The sequence below is a fragment of the Liolophura sinensis genome, chromosome 6, assembly GCF_032854445.1.
Source record: "Liolophura sinensis isolate JHLJ2023 chromosome 6, CUHK_Ljap_v2, whole genome shotgun sequence".
Taxonomy (NCBI): Eukaryota; Metazoa; Mollusca; class Polyplacophora; order Chitonida; family Chitonidae; genus Liolophura; species Liolophura sinensis.
In genome coordinates, this window is record NC_088300.1 from 32589672 (window position 1) to 32614134 (window position 24463).

Here is a 24463-nt window from a genome sequence, read left to right on the forward strand (position 1 = left end):
CGAATGTATTTTGAGGGGTTTGCATCCTCTAAAAGAACATCGGAACACTTCGGCGCTGTTCGGGTAAATTCGTCACCGCTATAAAAGCTTGCGGTCGACCTCGTGGATCATTTTATAACCATGGTGGGCAGGAGGGGCGATAGGTCGTTGGAGAAGCGGTAAATATGACAGCACAGTTCTCGCGTGTGTTGGGTTGACAACAGCCGAACATGTGCAGTCGATTACAAGTGTGCACTGTTTTCTAGAGCTAATCTTACCCATTGGGTCACATAATTTTCGTTGTCTTTATTTTTATTAGCTTACTACTACCGTTACTACTAGCTTGAAGTTTGGATTAGTGTAGGTGTACCTTAATGTTTTCTACATGTAGAGGACACCTCTGTGATAACACATTTCTAATGATCAGATCAGTAAGGCCCATAATTATGAAGCTATATGATGGCATTACTTATGCCTCATTGATGGCATTACTTATGCCGCATTGATGGCATTACTTATGCCGCATTGATGGCAATAGGCCTACTTATGCTGTATTGCTAGCATTCCTTATGCCGTGTTGATGGCATTCCTTATGCCGTGTTGATGGCATTCCTTATGCCCTATTGATGGCATTACTTATGCTGTATTTATGGCATTACGTATGCTGTATTGCTATCATCACTTAGGCCGTGCTAATGGCATTGCTTATGCCATATTGATAGCATTACTTATGCAGTATTGATGGCAATACTAATGCTGTGTTGATGGCGTTACGCATGCTGTATTGATGGCGTTACTTATGCTGCATTGATCGCATTACTTTTGCTGTATTGCTATTATCAGTTATGCCGTGTTGATGGCGATACTTATGCTGTGTTGATGGCATTACTTATGTGGTATTGATGGCATTACTTAGGCCATGTTGATGGCATTACGTATGCTGTGTTGGTGTCATTAACCTCAGTGTTACAGTACTAAGGGTGTAAGCAGCATTGTTTACAAAAAATTATTTTAAAGAACCGTTGTCGTGAATATCTATCTGACGCCTAAAGTTGTTTGCCTATTCATGGCTAGACTCTCTACCCATACTGATAAAATCAAGGAGAATCCGGATACATTGGATGCGATCAATCCAGTGCAACCTATTGCTAAACCTTCCAAATTGATCGACTGTCTGTCGTTATGAACTTAGCACCTTTGAGACTCTTAATTTCCAACTAATTCTCGGTTGGAAAAAGTACAATATCTGTACGAGACATGTGTTTTTTAAAATCTTATTGTACTAACCATCTACAAATTTGATACCCCAGAGATGTAAACCTACGAGAAACTGTGTTAACATATAGGCCTATTCAGCAGACAATGTTCTATGTAGTGTGGATTTTTGGTCAGGATAGACATGAGCATACACGCCAAACATACTCGATATGTTCCTAGCATATTTACATATATGTGAACGGTATATTCTGATACATTTATTTATTTATTTATTTGATTGGTGTTTTACGCCGTACTCAAGAATATTTCACTTATACGACGGCGGTCAGCATTATGGTGGGTGGAAACCGGGCAGAGCCCAGGGGAAACCCACAACCATCCGCAGGTTGCTGAAAGACCTTCCCACGTATGGTATTGATACATATATGTATCAATACCATATATGTGTATACATATGTGTGTACACATATATGTGTATATATATATATATATATATTTATTCTGTAAGGCATATCGAAAGCTAGAGACCATGTGATCTCCTTAGTAACAAACAGCATGGGTGAAGAAAATGGTCCTCCCAACATTATTGCATAATTTTCAGCTTCTCAGATAGTCTGAGTATTTCTGCAGAGCTGTCGTGATGTTATTTTGTACAACTACTGGTCGCTAGCAAAGTTGCAGAAAGTGACCTAAAGCATTGGGTGGCCATTTTGTTTTAGACACGAAACGGTGGTCACCTGATAATTCCTATCCATCAGTGTACAACAACTAGTCATTTTTTGCTTTGGACAGTGTCTAGTCTGAATCTTCCACAGTTAAACTTTGGGTGTGGCTTACTGGATCAGTTTTCTCTGAGTTCTGTAGACTGCCTAGTCACCGTAAGTTACAACTGCACCAATCAGTGTATTCTCGTAGGTGACCTGAACAACTTAAAATTCATGGTTCTGTGTGGTCCAAGATGGCTTTGATGTTGGGGTTGGCAAAATTTTGTTCGGCTAAGATGGCGCCAAACCAGCGTCGGAGCGCACTCCTTTTTAAAACCTGATGCAGTTTGCCGACACTTTTTTATGTTTCTTATCTTTTTACCTGTGGATTTGTCACTTACAAGCACAGCGTTGATCCATTATTCCTAGGCCATGTGGGACAGAAGTTCCCTGGTGATGCTCAAAACGAACAGCTGTACTGACATCCTGCACATATTTAACATGGACAGCTAACCACAACAGGGTTTTAAATGGGGCACACTCTAACATTGGCTTGAGGCCGTGTTTGACTGAGCAAAATTTGGCCAAACTTAACATCAAAGCAATGTCCGACTCTATGATGTGTTTTTAAATTTAACATGTTATCTTGCGTAAATAATTAATTAATGGTACTGCTATGAAATCGGCAATGACTAGATGCAAATGCAGTCATCGTCCAGGTGCATTTTGCTAGAATGTCAGCAGCCTATTTCATTATCATGTTCACATTGAACAGATCAGAATGTCAGCAGCCTATTCCATTATCATGTTCACATTGAACAGATCAGAATGTCAGCAGCCTATCCCATTATCATGCTCAGATTGAACAGATCAGAATGTCAGCAGCCTATCCCATTATCGTGTTCACATTGAACAGATCAGAATGTCTGCAGCCTATCCCATTGTCATGTTCACATTGAACAGATCAGAATGTCAGCAGTCTGTCCCATTACCATGCTCACATTGAACAGATCAGAATGTCAGCAGTCTGTCCCATTATCATGTTCACATAGAACAGATCAGAATGTCAGCAGCCTATCCCATTATCATGCTCACATTGAACAGATCAGAATGTCTGCAGCCTATCCCATTATCATGCTCACATTGAACAGATCAGAATGTCAGCAGCCTATCCCATTATTATGTTCACATTGAACAGATCAGAATGTCAGCAGTCTGTCCCATTATCATGTTCACATTGAACAGATCGGAGTGTCAGCAGCCTATCCCATTATCATGCTCACATTGAACAGATCAGAATGTCAGCAGTCTGTCCCATTATCATGCTCACATTGAACAGATCAGAATGTCTGCAGCCTATCCCATTATCATGTTCACATTAAACAGATCGGAATGTCTGCAGCCTATCCCATTATCATGCTCACATTGAACAGATCAGAATGTCAGCAGCCTATCCCATTACCATGTTCACATTGAACAGATCGGAATGTCAGCAGCCTATCCCATTATCATGTTCACATTGAACAGATCGGAATGTCTGCAGCCTATCCCATTATCATGTTCACATTGAACAGATGAGAATGTCAGCAGTCTGTCCCATTATCATGCTCACATTGAACAGATCAGAATGTCAGCAGTCTGTCCCATTGTCATGTTCACATTGAACAGATCAGAATGTCAGCAGCCTATCCCATTATCATGCTCACATTGAACAGATCAGGAATGTCAGCAGCCTATCCCGTTATCATGTTCACATTGAACAGATCGGAATGTCAGCAGCCTATCTCATTATCATGTTCACATTGAACAGATCGGAATGTCAGCAGCCTATCCCATTATCATCCTCACATTGAACAGGTCAGAATGTCAGCAGCCTGTCCCATTATCATGCTCACATTGAACAGATCGGAATGTCTGCAGCCTATCCCATTATCATGCTCACATTGAACAGATGAGAATTTCAGCAGCCTATCCCATTATCATGCTCAAATTGAACAGATCAGAATGTCAGCAGCCTGTCCCATTATCATGCTCACATTGAACAGATCAGAATGTCAGCAGCCTAACCCATTATCATGTTCACATTGAACAGATCGGAATGTCAGCAGCCTATCCCATTATCATGTTCACATTGAACAGATCAGAATGTCAGCAGCCTGTCCCATTATCATGTTCGCATTGAACAGATCGGAGTGTCAGCAGCCTATCCCATTATCATGCTCACATTGAACAGATCAGAATGTCAGCAGCCTATCCCATTATCATGCACAAATTGAACAGATCAGAATGTCAGCAGCCTATCCCATTATCACGTTCACATTGAACAGATCAGAATGTCAGCAGCCTATCCCATTATCGTGCACAAATTGAACAGATCAGAATGTCAGCAGCCTATCCCATTATCATGTTCACATTGAACAGATCAGAATGTCAGCAGCCTATCCCGTTATCATGTTCACATTGAACAGATCAGGATGTCAGCCACCCATGTTAAAGGATACATCAAAAGGTTCTAATAAAATGAGTATGGCTTTAAAGAAAATAAAGGAAGACATGCAAAAAAAAGAAAAAAAAAAACTCTACCCCCGATAAAAGTGTTTTGACAACTATCACCGTTGACATCTCGACGACAGGTTACTTAATTTTCGGACTGACCCCAGGAGCCTTAGGAAAACTGTAGTTTAAAACAGTTTTCATGCCTTGGGACTGTATCTGCTAGGCCATGACATATATTCCATATTCAGAAATAAAAAGCGTTTCATGTATCCTTTTAGAGACAGCTATTCCACCTGCTAATCCCCCAATAGGACTGCCATTAATTACCTCCCTTGAAGCCATGTTTAAAATGTTTGTATTTATGTACTGAGCTGAAGTTTTGCATTCCTGTGTCTCCTACTCTAAGCTCTTCAGTAGCCATGCTACCAAATGTAAGTTTTAGCAACAGTATGTTCTTCAAACATAGCTGGTGAATGCCTGAACCTCAGTCGTATGTGTATCTCTATCTGGCCACACCTGTGTCACAACTACCCGGTATGCTGAAAGTGAAAGGTACACTTAATGTGGTTGGTGTCACACTAACCTCTAGGTATATTTTGTTATCTTATCCCCATCCCAACGAAAATGTTTTGACTGTTTAGATCCATAGTCATAACTAGGTTGAAGACATGCTATGATACATATGAATTATGAGAACCTAAATTTATTTATGGTTGTTAAAGTAGGTAAATGTGCTGTGGGAATTTGAATTTTGCAATTTAGAATTCATACTGGCTAGTTTTTTTTCCCCACAAAGGACCTAAAAGCAACATAGATGTACTTGTCGCGATGCAAGTAAAACCCTGCAGCTACTTCCGTCATGGTTGTGGTGAGCCTGTCCTCTCTACAAATTTGATTGGTTCACATGTTTAAAGTTCTGATCAAATTAACACATATACATGTACGCTGGGGAGTGGATTATTTTACAGCCTGTTCTCTCTCTTTAGTTACATGCATAATTGTTGTGTGGCAAGTAATACTCCGTATGCCTGTATTCTCTCCCTCTCTCTCTCTCTTCTCCATACTGATGCTTTGGAACATACCTGAAATATTTTTCTCTTAAAATGTGAAAATTCCTCAATCTATTCACTGCCAAAATAAATGCATTTTTATGACCACATTACAGTAAAATTTTTTCTTAATTTTAGTCGGCCAAGTACAAAAAATTCAAGTGTTCGTACTAGATTATGTGACTCATTTTTTAAATGTGTTATCAGGCCCTGGTGAAACATGTATGTCAAAAAGAGTAGTTTAAAAGCTAGAGCTTGTGTTATTCTGCAAACTATTCCCTGGGGTTGTATGGTTTAGGGTGATTGGGTTCTCCTACGTTTGACATAAGTTTGACCTGTAAATTACACGTCCCAGGTACGAAGATTCAGCAGTACACTAACAGGTACATGTAATGGAAATATTCAATCTTTTCATCAACCTCCTAAAGCACATGTTTTTTCAGTGGAATTTATATTAATACATATTTTGTGAAATCAGTGCTAAAGTGATTTGTTTGTTTTCACTTGAGATGATAACTTCATAAAGCTGAGTAAATTATTTCTCTCCACCCCATTAGTTTTCTGAGAATGTTTTCAAATGTTGGTTGCAGATGTTAGGGTTGAATGGGTTGAGGAATTAGTGTGCATGTAGGTTAGAAGATGTGGGTTAATTTCAAGAGATGGTACGGTGACATGACAAAATCTTCTGAAACTGATTATTACGTGGCTTTTCTGATAAAAGGGAGAAAGCTATGCTCGCAAATAGATGTCTTTTGCATGAATGACTGTGCCGATATATACATGGACGCTGTGAAATCTTCATTGACTTTAGTATTAAATGTGTGTTTGGACTGATAAGTGCACGCTTTTAACCCTTACAGGGCAAGCTTCAAGTGTGAATGTTTATGTGGCTAAGTAGACTCTAACTCTTCAGTCCTCTTAAAGTCCATAGGTATCAATGTCCATGGCAGAGGTATTGGTGTAAAGTTACGTGTTAAAAAATTGTGCCTCCCAAAAATTGTTATTAAATTGCAAGTTTTTGTGTAGAATTCTGTTTATAGTGGAAATAAGAATAATATGCAAAGTTTTGACATTCGTTATGTGACATGGGTTGCATAACAAAACACTTGTGGGGGAATGCGTGCAGTGAAAACCTGTGCTGATATATAGTAGGTTTACTTTAAACTGGTAATCATGCAAGCTAATCAGTGGATTAACTTGGCGTGCTGTGAACACTGTGATACCATGCCACAAAAGAGGGCCCCTCAATGTTTCAGCTACATGCCCAATATAAAAGTGGTTATTAACATTATTGAAGTTTTTTTTAAATCAAAATTGGTGTTTTACAAACACAGCATATTTCTGGGAAGAATTGTTCAAAAGTTTTATCTGATAATAATAAGTTTGGTATTAAGTCACATCATAAGTTTTAAAGTTTTTTTTAGTTTTTAGCAAAACCCAGCAACTACGTGAAATACAATTATACAGAGATAATTATACTTCATATTTAATATACTGTTACAAATTCCTTTTGATCCAACCACAAAACTGAAGTCATAGTATGAGAAAGGTTGTCAGTAACTTGCCGAAGGTCTATGGTTTTATACCCAAGTCCTTTTGGATTTCTTCACCCATTAAGCTGACAGAACTCATGTAAAAATGAAGAATTGTAGAGTTTGTTGTTTAAAGACAGTAGAAAGAACAAATCATAAGGAATTATAGTTTTGCTTGTGTTTTAGTGACCGATGACCAAATTGATTCATTGTTACTCCGAAAAAGTTAGTTCATACTGCAAACAAGGTATTCGTTAATCAACTCACCCAATGCCATTGATTCCACAATCAATTTTTTTTTTTTTGATATATTTCAGATTTCACTTTGACTTGACATTTTTTAAACGTTTCCTGAAGTTGTCGAAGATTCTGTTCCCGTCCTGTTTCCATGTCGTCACTTTGCTCTTTGCCTTCCTACTGACACTGTCTCTCCTGGGTAAGTTAGTGGAAATTGACCTCGTTATGAACTGCAATTAGTAAAACTATGTTGTAGTATTTCTTGTCATACTCACAGTAATTATGGATGCGTGATTTATGATGTACAGACTGAAAGTTTCTAATTGTGACATACAGCTCTACCAGTTGCTTGATTGCTTTGGTAAAATTTGTCATCGTGCGTGTATCTTTGAACATTGGTCATTCAGTTAATAAGGCGACTGAGTTTAAGACAACAAACGCTGCAGGTTTGTCGCATCTGTATGTGTGCTTGTCAGTGATAACTGGCTGTTTTGTGACGTGGCATTTTGTCTGTCTGTTACTCAGAGCTATTTCAGTTTTCGTTACCTTGCAATACCTTTGTTGGAATCCTTGTCATCATGCCTTTTTTAGGATTGCTTTTTATTCATTTTTTATTGTTGGTTAGCGTGCTAGCGCAGCGTAATGACCCAGGAATCTCTTACCAATGTAGCTGCTGTGAGTTCAAGTCCAGCTCATGCTGGCTTCCTCTCCGACCGTACGTGGGGAGGTCTGCCAGCAACCTGTGGATGGTCGTGGGTTTCCACCCACCATAATGTTGGCTGCCATCGTATAAGTGAAATATTCTTGAGTACGGCATAAAGCACCAATCAAATAAATAAATAAATCATTTTTTATTTCATCCGTGTGCACATTGGCGTAAATATGTTCACGTCTTAACGTTTACTGTAATTCGAGGAGGATAAATATGAATTGAAATAGGCATTTTTGACGCCACACCTATTTCCTTATTGCTTTGTGTTACTCTGTGCAAACAGGTGAAAGTTTAGATAACTTTTAGAAACTTTAGATGTGCCTATATTGCTGATTGTATTGTAATAATTTGTCTGACATGCCTTTTTTTTGGGGGGGGGGTGCATGTGTGCATGTGAGCGCATGCGAATTCAGTACATCTAGCATATTATTAATAATTATTAAGTTCAGTCAGAATATGTGAGTTTTAAGTTGTTACACACAAAAAAAAAAAAAACCCAGGGCATGTCCCTTTGTGACGGGATGTTGTTGCTCTGTGGTATAAAGCTGGAGTAAATCACTGCATTTTGAAAATTGTCCACAAAACTTTTAAAAATTTTAAGACTTACCATACAGATCATCTAATATAAATTTTTGAGGTAATAAAATTCATCGATTACGTGTAATATTATTTATTGTATGTGCAGGTCCATGTTATGATGGATTTATTGCCCCACCATGATGTAGAGTGACAACGTTGCGTGGCACAAAGGGACATTGCCATGATGTCATAATGTCGGAATTTGAAAGCTTTACATAATTTCTGTTTACATTTGTGTTTACAGAGCAGTATGTGGTGTTCAACATTGGTCTGGTGCCAAGCAAATTTTACAAGGTTCTAGGGGATAAAGATCGGTCAGGTTTCATTAGCCATTCCGTCACCGCTCTGCTGCTCATCTTAGCTGAAGCATTTGTGAGTTCACAAGATGGAGTCTTTATATGTGCTCCATTATAGCTCTTGTTCCAAACAGTGCTGCTGCAGTAAAATAGTTTAACAACGTCTGTGTTTCTTTATCTTTATGATTGAAAAATCGGAATTTACAATTCCATTATGCCCTCTCCATTCCTACATGTGCTTATCATAAAGGCCTAAATGAATTATCAATGACGATAAATGAATTACCATTATCAGTAAATCCCTGCCTTTCATTGATATCAATAATTCATTTATTATTGATAAAACATTTATTGATGTGGCTGAATAAGTGAAGTAATGTTTTCGGTTATCATTTCCACCTTTTGCGAGAAAAATATTTATGGTATTCAACTTTCATGGTGCAATATTCTATTAAGTTAGGGAAGATCTTGAAGGAATGAAAAGCATCTTGTGGTTTTTCATTTCTACCTCTCAAAAAAGTTTTAAGGTATTCAGCCATCTCTGTACAACATTAAATCTCTGCAGTGTCCTCTATATAAGGCCTAATAACACTGAACAAGTAGATACGATTATGATATTAAAATTCTAATCTTTAAAGCAAGGTAGTTGGATCAAGGTTTAAAAACTGAAACTCCACAGTATGACAGATTTTGTTGAATACAGCTTATGCGCTTAATTATAACTTCCAGCTGTGTCACATATTCGTTTGGAGTAAGACTCGAAACTTTCAATTTTCTGGCAGAATTTTCCAGGCGGCGGCGTGTTTGTTTACAAACGACTAGTCCCCTACTAGACTAGTTGAGCAAAGACGACCTGTCAGTGTTACTAGCTCGGTCGCTATTTCTGGTGACCTTTCAGGTTCCTCTGAGTTAAGTTGATTGCCTAATGTTCATTTCATCTTGTAATTACTTGTAACTGAAAAAAATTCGTAAACGGACAATAAGGTTAGTCTGTCTCATAATTAAGATCTAGAACTTATAAATATTGGACATTCACCTCAGTAGACAGCTCTCGTGGGCAACATTCTTTAGGCTCCAGCCAGTCCTGGAAGTTCAGGTGACAAGGAAATTCTGTTAAGATGTACGGATGTGAAAAAATGCATTCTGACTTCGTTACATAATAATAGCCAGATCTCTAAACTTCAAAAGCTTGTAGTTGAAAAACCAATCAAAAAGCTCCAAATAAACATTTCAGAACAACTCGGGGGGAAAATAATATTTTCCCCAACTTATCCAACTACCAAGGTTTTCACTTGAGATGACGATTATTTTGAATAAAAGTCCATAAAGAATAATAAACGTTGGCTTGAGTGCCAAATGAGGAGTTAAAATTAACCACAAAATGTCAATGAGACCAGTGTGAACTAAATCTACTCTTTATACTTTAACTGTGAACAATGTCAATGGCTTCTGAGTTCAGGTTAAGTTTTAAATATAAAATACGTCTTACCGGTATTAGCTAATACACTTTCGAAGAACTGGGCCCCACCAGTACTACATCACCAGTTTTCCCACAAATCGCCTCAGGAACACCAGGAATGAAAACTAGACTACGCAGCTTATTGTAAATCTTCAACATTTTGAACCCCTATAGCACTTTTTTCTGTGGAATTTCTACATAATTTATCAATTATAATGAAAATGATTAGTTTGTATCGCAAATTATGCAGTTTAAAAAAACTGCTATTTCTCTACACACTGTAGTTCTCTCAAAATATTTCAAAATATTGGCTTGCAGAGGTATCTGAAAAGGTTGAAGAATTAAAATAGGTTAGAGTTACTTTAGGTGGAAAAGGCACCCTGGTATTTACAAGTCCCTCTGTGTTTATAAATGTGATGACATATTTATAGTGAAGTAATAATATATCTCATTATTTAGGTTTAGGAGATGGTCAGATGTATAAACATGAAATTTTCTTTTTTCGTTTTTGTTTTTCAGATAAAAAGTACACTCACTTATGCCACAAATGTCATGTATATCACCTGGAGGAAAGGCTTGTGTTTATATTTACATTCCCAGTACTTCAAGAATGTCCTGTTCTATCAGGTCAATGTCCTGGAGAAAAAGGTTGATAATCCGTACGTATGGGGAGAAAGTCTGAAACCCACGATGAAAGTGAAGCTGGTGTAAAAAGAAAGAGAAAAAGATTTCTGTAGTCTACATGTATTCCAGCTTTTTTTTTAAGGAAGGTGGGGGGATTATTTACTAGCCAGCATTATGGTGGGAGAAATGGTGGGCAGAGCTCTTAGATCTTTTCAGATCTTCACCTGGGCATATGTACTTTCTTACCACAAATCTGTGAAAGAAAAGATACTTTTTATATATTTTTAATAAAATAAAACATGTATCTTATACATGAAAAAAATGAGAAATGCCTTGAAAGAAAAAAAAAACAAGGAAAGAAAAAGCAACCACCTCCATTCATTTTTTTTTTGCTGAGTTTGTAATCATAATGTGTTGATGTTTTCAGAGATCAACGCATCACGCAGGATGTAGATAAGATGTGCAGCGCCTTCAGTCAGATTCTCACGCCCCTGATTATCTCCCCTTTCACCATTGGCTATTACCTGTACCAGGCATATTCCTCGTACGTACACTGAAGTACCTTCTGTGCTTTTACTGTTTTGCCCTGTGTGTTTATTAGAGGTAAGGAATTAATTTCTTTTTTTTTTTTAAATAAGTTTATTGAGAATTGATATGGAATTACAAAGTAGGACTTGGCTTTCACTGTTTCTACAGGCTTTTCATGTTTCCACAGTGGATATTTTCTCTTCCTTCATCAAAGCATTGTTACAGGTACATTCAGCATGTAATGGTTAATTGATACACTACTTCTTAAATGCGCATACACTTCTGTCAGATATTTTTGTTCAGATGAAGCTGTATGTGTAGTTACAAATAACATTTTGACAACCATAAGTTTTGATATTTTTTTTTATTTTATTTCTTTTGATGCAGAATTGGTGAAAGTATTCAGCATTGTTAGATATATATATATATATATATATTTCAGGACTGGTTACATTGGGCCAGTCAGTGTCGTGTGCTTCTTCCTAGTAGCCACTGTAATCAACAAGTTTTTGATGTCACCTGTAGTTAATTACGTTTACAAACAAGAGAGAATGGAAGGAAATTTCAGGTAAGTCAGACACCTACCTACAAGAAATTTTACTAATATAATGTAATTCTAAAGGTCTAATAAATTAAGCTGCTCGATTTCTTCAGCATGTTAAGCGTAGGTAAAAACAAATTCAACATTGCTTGTGGTTTATATGAGTTAAGAACTTCTGACTTTATGATTGGCTGTAAAGAAGTTGATTATCAGGAGACATTAGTTGACACTTTTGAAACAAAAGATTTTTAACAAATGTACTAATTAAGCATTCTTATTAATTTTCAGGTTTAAGCACATGCAAATGAGGACACACTCAGAGTCTGTGGCATTCTATCGCTCCGGTTCATTGGAGGAAGAAAAGACCAATCATAGACTGGAAAATCTGATTCAAACTCAGCATGGACTTATACGAAGAGAATATGCTCTGAATTGTGAGTCCTGATTCTTCTTTTCTTTGAACCCTAATGGTTTGTCAGTTTTCATTTCAATGCCGTTATTATATTTTATTTTATTCCATCACCCACTCATTCGGGATCAAGCCCAGCTCATGCTCGCTTGCTTCTCCGGCCGTATGTGGGAAGGTCTGCCAGCAGCCTGCAGATGGCTGTTGCTTTCCTGTTTTCTTCCCACCATAATGCTTGCTGTCATCGTATAAGTGAAATTTTTTGTAGTATGGCATAAAATCAATCAAACAAATAAATAAATAAATAACTGTTTCAGGAGTAAGTATGTTTGTCGTGTTTGTCTGATGAAAGCTTATTCAGTTGCCCCCATCCAGAAATGCAACAGCCGTAGTTAAAGTATAAAATATCCTTAATATTGCCAAACTAATTAATAAAATGAACCTCCCTACCTCCATCTTCAGACTAATCGCAGAAAACTTACCTGATCTCTTGGTTTACTCTTGTGCCATGCCGAATTTGTACAAAGTTGTGATGATGAATATGATTATCTGATCTCGTGACAAAAATTTCTTTGCATATCATTTTTACCTTGATTTGACAAAAAAGCAACTGTGTGTTAATCTTTGTGACTGTCAGTCAACAGTTACAACAGTATTCAAATTTTGAGACACTGTAGTAATAGCGTCGATGCAATTTGTTTTCCTCCTTTTTTATCCTTAGTTTTCATCAATATTTGTGACTACGTGGGAAGCATCCTCAGTTACATTGCCCTGGCCGTTCCCATATTTGCGGGGAGATATGACGATCTATCACCATCAAGTCTGTCTGCTTTGATCAGTAAGGTTAGGAAAAATTGTGAATGGTATTGTTACTACCATGGTAATTAAGTTTTGCACCATGTTACGTAATCGCTGTTACCATGGTAATTAATTGCTGTTATCATGGTATGTACTGTAATTGTTTTATATCGTGGGCGTTTCAACATATTATCTTTCTCCAGAAATAAAACCTCTCATGTTGTCCCATTTATTGGACACCAACATGGAGGTTGAACTGAATGTCAGTCATTAGGTAAACAAGTGTAAAACAAAAAAAGAACAATTTTTTTTTCTATTTTTTTTTTTGGCAAAAATTTAATCAGTATTAAAAGATTTGATTGTATAATCACAGACCTAGTAAGTAGAAATACCTGTATGTATGCTGATGTGTGATGAGTTTTTTTTGTTAATTGTAGAATGCCTTTGTGTGTATCTACCTGATCAGCTGTTTTACAAAGTTGATTGACATGGCTGCTGTGGCTACAGACGTGGCAGGTACGGCACATAGGTAAGCTGAGGTCCCGATACCATGTAGGATATGGCTTGGGTGTTTTCATCATAGATCCCTAGCAACCTGCGGATGATCGTGGGTTTCCCCCGGGCTCTGCCCGGTTTCCACCCACCATAATGCTGGCCGCCGTCGTATAAGTGAAATATTCTTGAGTACGGCGCAAAACACCAATCAAAAAAAAAAAAAAAAAAAAAAAAATCATAGATCCCTCGATTTATCAAAGCTCAAATGACAGTGTTACTTGTTAACACTGCATCAGCTGAGGATGTTCTGAGAATCGTTTACATCTGAACCAGCCAAAAAACTTCACTCAAAGGAATTGAAAGGTTACATGAAAAGGAACTCTAAAACAAAGATTTCAGGAATTTGGAGGTGTTTTTATACCTGTTTACCAATGTATATTATGCATATTTTCTTTCAACGTTCGGATTTTTCAAGAAATTATGTCACCATTGACCATGCTTGGAACTGTGTGAACACCCCGAAGTTCCCTGAGCCCAGTGAACCATGTCGCTATAGTGTGGGCAAAGTGACCTGTACACATATACTGCATGCCTTCTTCAGGTCAGCTAGGTGCCCCCTCTGCGGCCCCACACCCTTCCTGATTCGGTCTATTCCCCACGCCCCTGTCCCATTTGGGCAGACCCATTCAGTCTGCCCCCTGCAGGGTGCTTTTTAAAGAGGGATCATGGTTGACGTCACCGCTACAAGCTACTTAAATTTCTGACTGACCGCAGGGGACTTAACAAGAAAACTATACTTTGAAGCCATTTTTACTCCCCAGTGTGAAATTTGAAAAATTGGTTTGCACTGTTGTTATTGCACATCCTAATGTGTACCACTAAGAAATAAAAACCAAAGCGTTTCATGTATCCTTTAAGAATTCAGAATTTACATGCATAGGTTGGGGTTCACATACAGTGTAATGAGATTTATGTGTGAGTGACAGTGTCTGAAGCACTGATAGTTATAACACTGATAGCTATAACACCTTCTCAAAGTGTCTTGTGCCTTCTTCATCAGAAATTCAGTGTGACTAATATGACCACAATGACACTGTGTTGTCAAAAAAGAACAACTTTCAAGAATGAACACCAAAAATAATGCCGAAATTATATCTGCAAAAACACTGTAACAGAACTGGTTAAACAAATGTTGATTGTGCAACAACGACTTCGGGATTAAAACCTCAACAATAGCAACTAGTTTGTGTGATTGCAAGTATGAAAGTGAAACGAGGGATACTCTTCAGTTTTCTGCCATATAGTAAAGGCTAACCTGCAAAAAAGGCTAACCTGCAAAAAAGGCTAACCTGCTAAAAAGGCTAATCTGCAAAAAAGGCTAACCTGCTAAAAAGGCTAAGCTGCAAAAAAGGCTAACCTGCAAAAAACAGTGTGTTTTCATTGTAAATAAATTTCACACCTAGAAATTATGTCATGACTTTCACTGTTCCATATTAGAATAGCTGAACTGTTGGAGCACATGAGTTACATTAGCGCGGAGAGTTCAGCCTCTTACTCATTCCTGGAGTCCCAAGAACACCCAAACAGGGGAAGACCAGGGTGGGGGTGAAGACAAAGAGAAGGCAGGGGGAGACGTGGCAGAGAGGTGAGTGGGGTCATAACATGGTACCCCAGGGTTGTGATGAAAACCTTTTTACTCTTCAGCCCCGTAGAGGTGTCATATTGTCAGTCCTGCCTGTTCATCCATCTTGTGAATCATTGTTATTCATAAATTTTGCTTTTGGTCGTTTCAGATCTCACTTGTTATGACCATGCTAAAATGTCTAGTTTATTGTCAGTTGGAAAGACCATTAAAAAGTGTTGAGGAAAATAATTGGATTTATTTTTTTTAAGAATTTTTCTAACAGAGTAAAATTATGTTAAAAGTTCAGATTCTATGGTGGTCTGTTGCAACCCAGACGGTATCAATTACGTCACATCTGTACGATTTTATTTATTTATTATTTATTTGATTGGTGTTTTACGCCGTACTCAAGAATATCTCACTTATACGACGGCGGCCAGCATTTTGGTGGGAGGAAACGGGACAAAGTCCAGGGGAAAACCCAAGACCATCTGCAGGTTGCTGCCAGACCTTCTCACTTACGGCCCTATACCTTGATGCAAATAGTTTTTTTTCAAGGTCAAATCGGCAATGCATTCATAGATCTATACGTGTATGCAGTTTGAATTAAGAAATGTAGCAGTGTAATGTGTGTCAAGTAGCAAAAACCATCTGTGACATCGCTGGTCCCATTGTGGTCCGAAAAGGCCACAATAGAATAAAATATTCAAATGCATTTTACTAGGTTAAAAAAAGTAAATCCAACTATTTTCCTGGACAGTTTTCAATGGTCCTTTCATCTTATACATACTTCATTTTTTTGTTTTCTTTGCCTTTAATTTACATATTAATCAGCATAAATTATGTGACTGTTGTTACTGGCATATCTCTGGACCTGTTCAAAGCATATTCATGAAATTTTGGCGAGTTGACCATCAAAAACTATATGGAAAATGCAGGGTGAGAAACTCTGCAGTTCTTGTGTTTTTGATCACTGAAAAAGTAATGTTGTTTTGTTACCCAGTAAATGAGAATCAAATGAAAGACGCATTTGCAGAAATGGCTGTATTTTTAGGTCATCATGTTTTTTGTAAGTGATAGGTCTTGCATGTGTAGCTGTTTCATTTGAAACAGAGATTTGCATAATAATGACAATAATTAACCAGTTAATGTAAATATAGTTGGTATTCATACGGATACATAGGTGACAGTTAATGTTAGCAGTAGTGGTGGAGGCTGTGTGGAGTGTGATTTACTAGGTGGTAATAAAGTTTTGTTATATTCATACAGCCACATGGTATTTGTTATAGAACTTTCGTTTGTTATTTGTAACAACATTTAGTTAAGCCATTGAGCAAGTCTTTGCAATCCTTCTAATTTTTGGTTTATTTCCATGTTAATGTTTTCCACCATTTTTATTTCAACAGTTTTAATAAGTAATATATTAACTTGATATGACTCATTTTTCATCTAGTTAGAACCCTTTAAGAGATATATATATATATATATATATATATATATATTATAGATATATATATAGATATATATAGATATAGATAGATAGAGATAGATAGATAGATAGATATATATATATATATATATATATATAATATATATATATATATATATATATATATATATAAATTGCATCATTGATAAAATTCTGTATTAACATTGACCTCCTTAATAACTGCCTTCTGAGGATTTTTGATGAACTGCTACATTCTTCCCCAGCTGTTTGGAAAAGTAAAGATATGAATATATTGTTAATTAGATGGACTAATCATGTAAAAAAAAGGGAAACTAAGTATTCTTGCTACAGTTACATGTAAAGAGCAGGCCAGGTATCCTAAACAATTAGGATGAATGACAGTATGTTGTGTAGTGCGTTGTTCATTGATGCTTTTGCAAGGAAAGTTTGTTGGGAAGCTGATGATATAGTATTGGTGTATTACATGGGAAGCATGGTTCATTTAGTTTGGAATCAAGTCCCCTTTGTGCAGGAAAAGGTACACCTTTTGTAGTCGACTTGTGGAGATAGACCAAGTGCTGGTCAACTCAGTATTCTTGGGCTGGTTTGGACTTTCTCCCTCTCTCTTTCTCTGGTCTATTTAAATTAGTGAGGGCTGTGAAAACTTTTTGCATTGGGACTGGCCAAGTACATACCAACTCTCTAAGAGATGCCACCAGGTATTATATGACTGATATGAAGATTAAAGGAATGATCATCAATTATCATTAAATGAACTATTGAAAATTAACAATAAATGGATGCTTTAAGATTTTATCTTAATCTTTAAAGACCATGTTGATACTGTCTGTGGTACTGGCCAGTTTTATCCATAACCATTGTTTTGAACCTTAATGGATCTTTCAGTATATTCTACAAATATTACATACCCTTACAAAAACTTACATGCACTATTTCCTCCACCTTGTTGCATGTGAAAGAGCACCATTCAGTGGAATTTATGTGCATTATTATTTTTATTTTGGAGATAGCAGTACATCGATAGGATTGGCCAATTTCAGGGCTTCACAAAAATTATGTTATCAGCCTACACAGAATAATGGCCTCAGAATATGCTTGAATAAAAAAACCTTGCTAACATTCAAAATGAATGCAAATCACAAAGGATTCAAGAATATATTCTTGTGAGAAATGTGATCAAAGTTAGATTACACTAGTTCACCCTATAATGGTTTTCCCTTCTCTTAACACCAAACTTGTTATACTGTATTTCTTAGAATTCTAAGGCATTTTTGATCAGAAATAATGAAAATAGTAAGACATGACAGATGAAGAATTGTACATGTAGGTGTTATCAGATCTTTTCACTGTGTATTTCTAAAGCTATTAATCCTTCTATCTCACAGTGTTAACTTCTTGTCCTTCTCTACTGAACATGACTTCCATGTTGTTTGGTGTGTTTTTCTGCTGAGTCATCAAGCTTTGTACCTTCCTCCCCATTTTTCCTCTCTCTTCTCATCATTCACCTCATCTAGACAAAGCCTCATTGTGAATGAAGATGGCCTTCCTCATGACAGTAACCTTAGTGACCTGACAGGCAACAGGATGGCAGTTTCCTTGAAAGATGTCACATTTGGTGCTCCTAAATCAAAAGTGATCTTTTGCAGGGGTAAGTCGGAGAAATATTGCATTCCAATAGATTAAGAAAAGCAGCTGTGTTGTACTACTCAGGACCGTTGATAGTTTTGTTTTGTTTGTTGTCTCTTGTTAATGAACACATTTTGCCATATTATGAGAAAATAAAGAAAGAAATATTTTAAACCAAAGCATGGAAAATCTCCAAGCATTAAGTCTCCCCCTGAGATGTGTATGGTATGATGGACTACTGGCAGTTCTGTTCATCTCTTTTTTTTTGTTTCAGGATTATACATGGATTTCAAACAGAACACAAAAATACTAATCACGGGTGACAGTGGCTGTGGGAAGAGTTCATTACTGAGAGTGATAAATGGCCTCTGGCCTGTCTTATCAGGTATTTCGAATGTGGCACGTATATATAATAATACTGGGTTATCGTGAAATTTTTTGTACATTATGGAGTGGTATTGGTAATGAGTCCATGTTGTGTTGTAAATCTTTATTGGATGAGACGCTGTGCCCTGTTCGTTATATAGTTCAATCTGTCCAAGGGCTTTCACCTCTCATATACTTCTGCACACTTGAGATCCCCCCTTTCCTCTACAGTTGTCAGAAAGTTAACTATGAAAGTATGATATATAATGCATTTTTTCTGAACACTAGTCGGAAAGATAAACTTTGATTTGGTTTTCCTAGGATCAGTGGAAAGGAAAGTTAGCTTAGGACCAAGAGGGCTGTTGATTTTACCTCAGGTACCATATTTCACTGATGGATCATTAAGAGAACAGGTAAGCCAGGTTACAGGACTCCTTTTGGTGTGTGAAGAAACATGGAAAATCTGATCACAGAAAGATAAGCGCTTGATAATTGTGAAAAAAAAAAACACATAAAGAACATAATGTATTATGTGAAGTTTTCTTATTATCTGCAAATGCATTAATATAGGGTAGAAAATCTCAGGTACATTTGTTTACTTACAGGTGATATATCCTCTAAAGATGACCAGCAGTGAATCAGGTAGGCACATACCCCGCACACATGCCCCACCCTTAACAGAAGTTATGGAAAACTCTCTGATTGGGGACGAATTAGGTTCAGCTATGGGTTTAAGTTTCAAAACTATCAACACTGCTGAAAATCCCCCCCCCCCTTCCCCTTCCCCTCCCCCCCCCCCCCTCCATGAGCTTGACTACAACCTAAAGTGCTGGAGGTTTGTCTGGTACTTGGTGGTGCGTGTTCCAGTTTGCTTCCCTTACGGAATTTCAGCCCAGTTCTTGGCTCTCATTAGACCTGATTGTCATAAGTGAAAGTCTCAAATACAATATGACACTTCATGTACACTTTTATACAATTGTTTACGGTATAATGTGTTTTCTTTGTGTCCAGTTTCAGGGGATGATTCAGTTATACAGGAAAACCTGGCCTTTGTAGGACTGTCTAGTTTGGTGGACAGAGTAGGTGGACTGGATGTAAAAGTGGACTGGAACTGGTAAAAAGGCAGTTGATTTTGTGATCAAGAGAGAGAGAGAAGAGTCTGTGTTTAAGATAAAGCTAAATCTGGATAAATCTAAATAACTAAATCTAAATTTATTTGGCCCTTAACCAAAAGTGTTCTTGGGAAAGGATAACATTCCCATGAATAGTACAATGTGCAGTCATGGTTACAGCCTGGGTTTATTTTTATCCGGTGAAAATGCACACATGTGGGGAAAATGTCTTTTGACCTGAATTACATTTGTATGCACACTTTCTGGCGTATGTGTTTTGTGAAAGAAAACTGATACAGCATCTAGTAATGTCATTTTTCTTCCCCATTTCTTGAGAATAAATTGTGCTATGTCAGGTGCATGTCCATGACGTAAAGCTTTTTCAGTCTTTTCTTGTTGCCTATCATAGTGATAGCTAACAGTAGACCTGGTCAGCTGAGTATCTGTGCGCTGTGACTGCCAGAGATATCAGGTTGGGTGTTGTCAGAATAGCATTTCAGTGACACAGCACCCAGGATACATGCACACTGAAACTGGAACCTGCCTGCCAGCTACAAAAAAGGCACTGTAATGATATACATGTACAAACCACCATATGACTGAAATTGGCATTAAACTTGAAACAAACAAAACTGCTTCCTTGTGATGTTTCTTTCAATGACTATCTTTTGTCATCCTCAGGTATGATGAACTATCGCCAGGTGAAATGCAGAGGCTGTCCTTTGTACGATTGTTTTACCATAAACCACCGTTCGCAGGTATGCACTCAGAAGTTTAGCTTATCCATGATCAGGGAAGGTTTTTTTTGGGGGGGGGGGGAAGTGCTATGTACATGAAGATTTTGTTGTAGTATTAAGTGTACATATACAATTGCGTGCAGTGATGATGAGTGTTTCAATTTTTTTTTTACAATATGAGTCTTTTTTGCTTCCAACAGAAAGTGTTCGTTATCCCCAGTAATGTACCAAAAATTCCTCTTCTGATTTCGCCTGATACGACTTCTTCTGGCTGGCGGAGGGGTTTGACATGACAGTGCAGTAAATCATACATGAACATCTTATATTTACAGCTGTGATTTTCACCACTATATTTGGCAGTAATAAATGCCACAATTTTTTTTTTTTTTTTTTTTTTTTTTTTTTTTTTTTTTTTTTTGCAGTGCTTGATGAGGCTACGAGTCAGATAAGTCATAAGGCGGAAGGTGACATGTACAGGCGATGCTCAGACCTGGGGATATCTGTCCTCAGTGTGGGGCACAGAGAGAGCCTGCAGCGGTACCATGATGTAGAGCTTCATCTAGACCAGGGAGGAACTTGGACTAGCGAGTATCTCCGAGAATCAGCCACGTCCGATGTAGTGTGACATGTCACCCACCACTGCTCAAACATCTTCATCATTCCACTGTTGTATCAGGATGAACGTGTTGCCGTTTGTAATTCGAGTAGGGGTTGCCTCCCCCTAGTTGATTAATGAGGGGGATGGAAACAGACTGTAGTGCTTTTGTAGAATATAAATGATGCCGTAAGTTTTATACAACATTGTTTTATTGTAGAAGAGGACATAAAGACATGGGATATGTTTATTTTATGTCAGAAAAAGAAAAAAAACCAAAAAAACAATGGATTGTTTCAATGAATTTTGTTTTGAAAGTGGATTTTAAAGCATTGACCTTGTAAAGTGTTGAGTGACCTCACCTTGTTTCAAACAGTGTGATGTCGGGTACAGGTAGGTGCTGATTCTACATCTACCTGGACCATTGCCAACAGGTCTAGACACAGAGCATTTTACGTCCACTTTGAACGTTTAACATGGTGTAATTCAAGTATGTTTTGCACCATTTTGGTTGACAAAGGTTCTTCTCATACACGAAGGTGTAAGATGTTCCAGAGAAAAAGCTTTAATATGTTCATTGCATTTGTTTTTGTATGCTACTATGCATTTTTACAGATGTATACATATACAAGTATTTTTATTAGTATTTTGTAGCAGTCACAGGTTTGTGCAGCATTATTTTAATAATTTTTTAAGACCTAATAGTTTTGAAATTATTATGTATTCTTAGGATTATCTTGCACAAAATGGAAACAGTTCTCCGTGATGGCCTTTAATTGGAATACCACCGACATCAGTCCACAAGTATTTATTTATTTCTTTATTTGATTGGTGTTTTACACCGTACTCAAGAATATTTCACTTACGACGGCGGTCAGCATTATGGTGGGTGGAAACTGGGCAGCCCGGGGGAAACCCACGACCATCCGCAGGTTGCTGACAGTCCACAAGTAACCTGGACTTGGGAGCGGCTTTGGGAGCGGTAGATCCAGGATCAATCCTGGGTCACGTCAAACCTAAGACTTTAAAAGAGGAAGTTGTAACGTCCTCGCTTGACGTTCAGCATGAAGAGGATAGTGCAACGACTGGTTGACCCGTATCAGTATAATGGCTCAGGCGGGGCGGCTTACTTATCTTCAGTATGTGGTCTCAGTGAAGCAGCACTAGATAAAAGAGCGATGGAAATCCATCCTGCAACAAGGACGTATTTTACATGCACCCTAAGGATTCCTTCATCGTCATATAACTGAGAAATTGTTGAGCACGACGTTAAACCTCAAGCACTCACTCACTCACTCATAAACACTACAGCACCCACATTTTCTAGAAATTTTGTTTCTGCCTAACCCATGACACGCTGGCAAATGTCAAGGGAGGCTCCCACAACTGGAACATTGATTGTGGTGATTTACATGCCAGCTGGCCAGTATAGATACAACAGTATTTATGTGAAAATGACATCAATCTATATTACATAACATTATGTATCAGTGAAGAAGTTGAAGTTCTTTCAAGTTTAATAGTAATGGATGGTGCTTTGTGTGTGTGTCCAACCAACACAGCTGGGAGGTGTCTTGCATGTGTAGGATAGTTGCCTACTATGTGTACCTGTCAATATTCATTCATTCACTCGTTTATTCATTTGGTTTCAGTGTATTACAAGGTACAGCAGGGCTAATCAGTGATTTTTTTGACTAATTTGTAACTTAATAGGTGCATTACACTGGGTAGAAAAGCTGTACTTTTTGTCATTTTCATGTAGAATTGAACAGCGTGCATATTTACCTGGTATGCAGATATTGCTTGTTGAGGCCAAACTTTACCACTGAATGATATTTACCAGGTATCATAATTTGATTATTAATCTGTGAACTGTTTCTGGAATAGTATAGACAGACAACATACTATACTTTTTATGTTACAAGGTTAAATGTTTATTATTGGCATTGTCAATGGATGCTGTTTTCTTTGTTATGGAAGGCAAAGGTGTCTCAAGGACGTTTATTCTCTTGCTTTAACTCTGATGCCAAAATGTTTGCTTAATTTAGCAATGTAAAAAGTTCTTAGTTTCTTGTGAATGTGCCCATAAGAAAAAAGAAAATAACCTCAAAAGTTGCCCACAAAAGTGTGTGATTATATAATAGCTTTATTCTTGTATGTTAAAGATTATTGCATTTGAAGTGCTATTGAATGTCGCACCAGTATGTGACCTGCTATTCTTTCACTTAGTGCATGCAGATTAACTGTGCAGAAAAGATGTAAAACAATTATGTAAAATACACTAGTGTTTGTTTTCATTTCGCCATAATTGCAAAATGCAGCCATAATCATTCACGTTGTTATTTTTTTCCAAATCAATTAATCAATTTAGCACTTTAATTTATACCCTTTCAGTAGTTTATTTCTGATTATACCTTTAGGCATGTGTTTAAGCATTGTCAGTAATTCAAACTTAATGCTGTGTATTTTACATGTCGAATTTTTTGTACAAATTTCTAATCCTGAATTTCTGAAATGTTTGTCAGTGGTTATATACTGGGAGATTTGCCATGTACCTTGTGGCAATTTTCACCATCCTGGTTTCTCGAATCAAAAACCTGCGTGGCTATAGTGAACAAACAAAAAGCCTATACGAAAAAGTTACGAGTGTTACATTTGGTGAAGGTCGCCCGGTATGGTGTAAGTGAAAGATTTCATTCTTCAGATCCCTGAACAGCAGTCAGGTAATTAAGACTAACTCGTTGTTGCACACCAAATGTTGAGAAATCCAGCTATGTTTTACAATGAGAGAAGTCCAGTCTTCTGTGGAAAAGAAAATTTAAGGAAGCCAGATTTTTAAAAATCGTTCGATTGTGTATTTCGGAAATAAAAACATTTTAAAGTATCTTGTTTGGTTGTTTATTCTTTTCTCCCATCTTCAAGTTTCTGTGAAAACGGACGTAATAAAGCACGCTTGGTTGCATTCAAAGATACATTTTGGGCTGTGACGTTACATCACGAGCTTTGTACATAAGTATGAACATGGAGAGGTATACAGAATCTTTGAAAGAGTACAGCGTGCAAATATGATCTTCATTCTATTATGGATAGACAACCAGGTGACAAGTCTGTCGATTATCTATATTGACAAGCTGTTGGACAAGTGTGACATTTACCACGTTCTTAGCAGGTGAAAATTCCTGAGCTGTAATTACGTTTCCGTTGACATAGAATTTGTAGAATTTGTGTTTACGCCGTAGCCAATATAAACCTTATGAACACCTATACATGTAGTTAGTT

General features: G+C 37.4%; 1 protein-coding gene across 1 annotated transcript; it reads left to right on the plus strand.

Moving 5' to 3' along the window:
* Positions 1-27: 27 nt before the first annotated feature.
* Positions 28-21848, plus strand: LOC135467104 (lysosomal cobalamin transporter ABCD4-like). Its single transcript, XM_064744865.1, has 18 exons — positions 28-158; positions 7296-7414; positions 8751-8878; positions 10781-10920; positions 11313-11429; positions 11856-11981; positions 12243-12388; positions 13082-13203; positions 13596-13687; positions 15151-15252; positions 15358-15377; positions 18076-18396; positions 18649-18759; positions 19062-19153; positions 19346-19382; positions 19752-19854; positions 20534-20610; positions 21012-21848. The coding sequence occupies exons 1-18, from the start codon at positions 121-123 to the stop codon at positions 21212-21214; spliced, it is 2094 nt and encodes a 697-aa protein (XP_064600935.1). The 5' UTR covers positions 28-120; the 3' UTR covers positions 21215-21848.
* Positions 21849-24463: the final 2615 nt, after the last annotated feature.

Excerpts from the sequence above, each read along its gene's own strand:
- LOC135467104 (XM_064744865.1), top strand. The coding sequence starts at position 121 with ATGGTGGGCAGGAGGGGCGATAGGTCGTTGGAGAAGCG. Across the intron at positions 12,389-13,081 it reads AAGAGAATATGCTCTGAATT|TTTTCATCAATATTTGTGAC; the intron begins GTGAGTCCTGAT and ends TTTTATCCTTAG. Across the intron at positions 15,253-15,357 it reads CCAAACAGGGGAAGACCAGG|CCCCGTAGAGGTGTCATATT; the intron begins GTGGGGGTGAAG and ends TTTACTCTTCAG.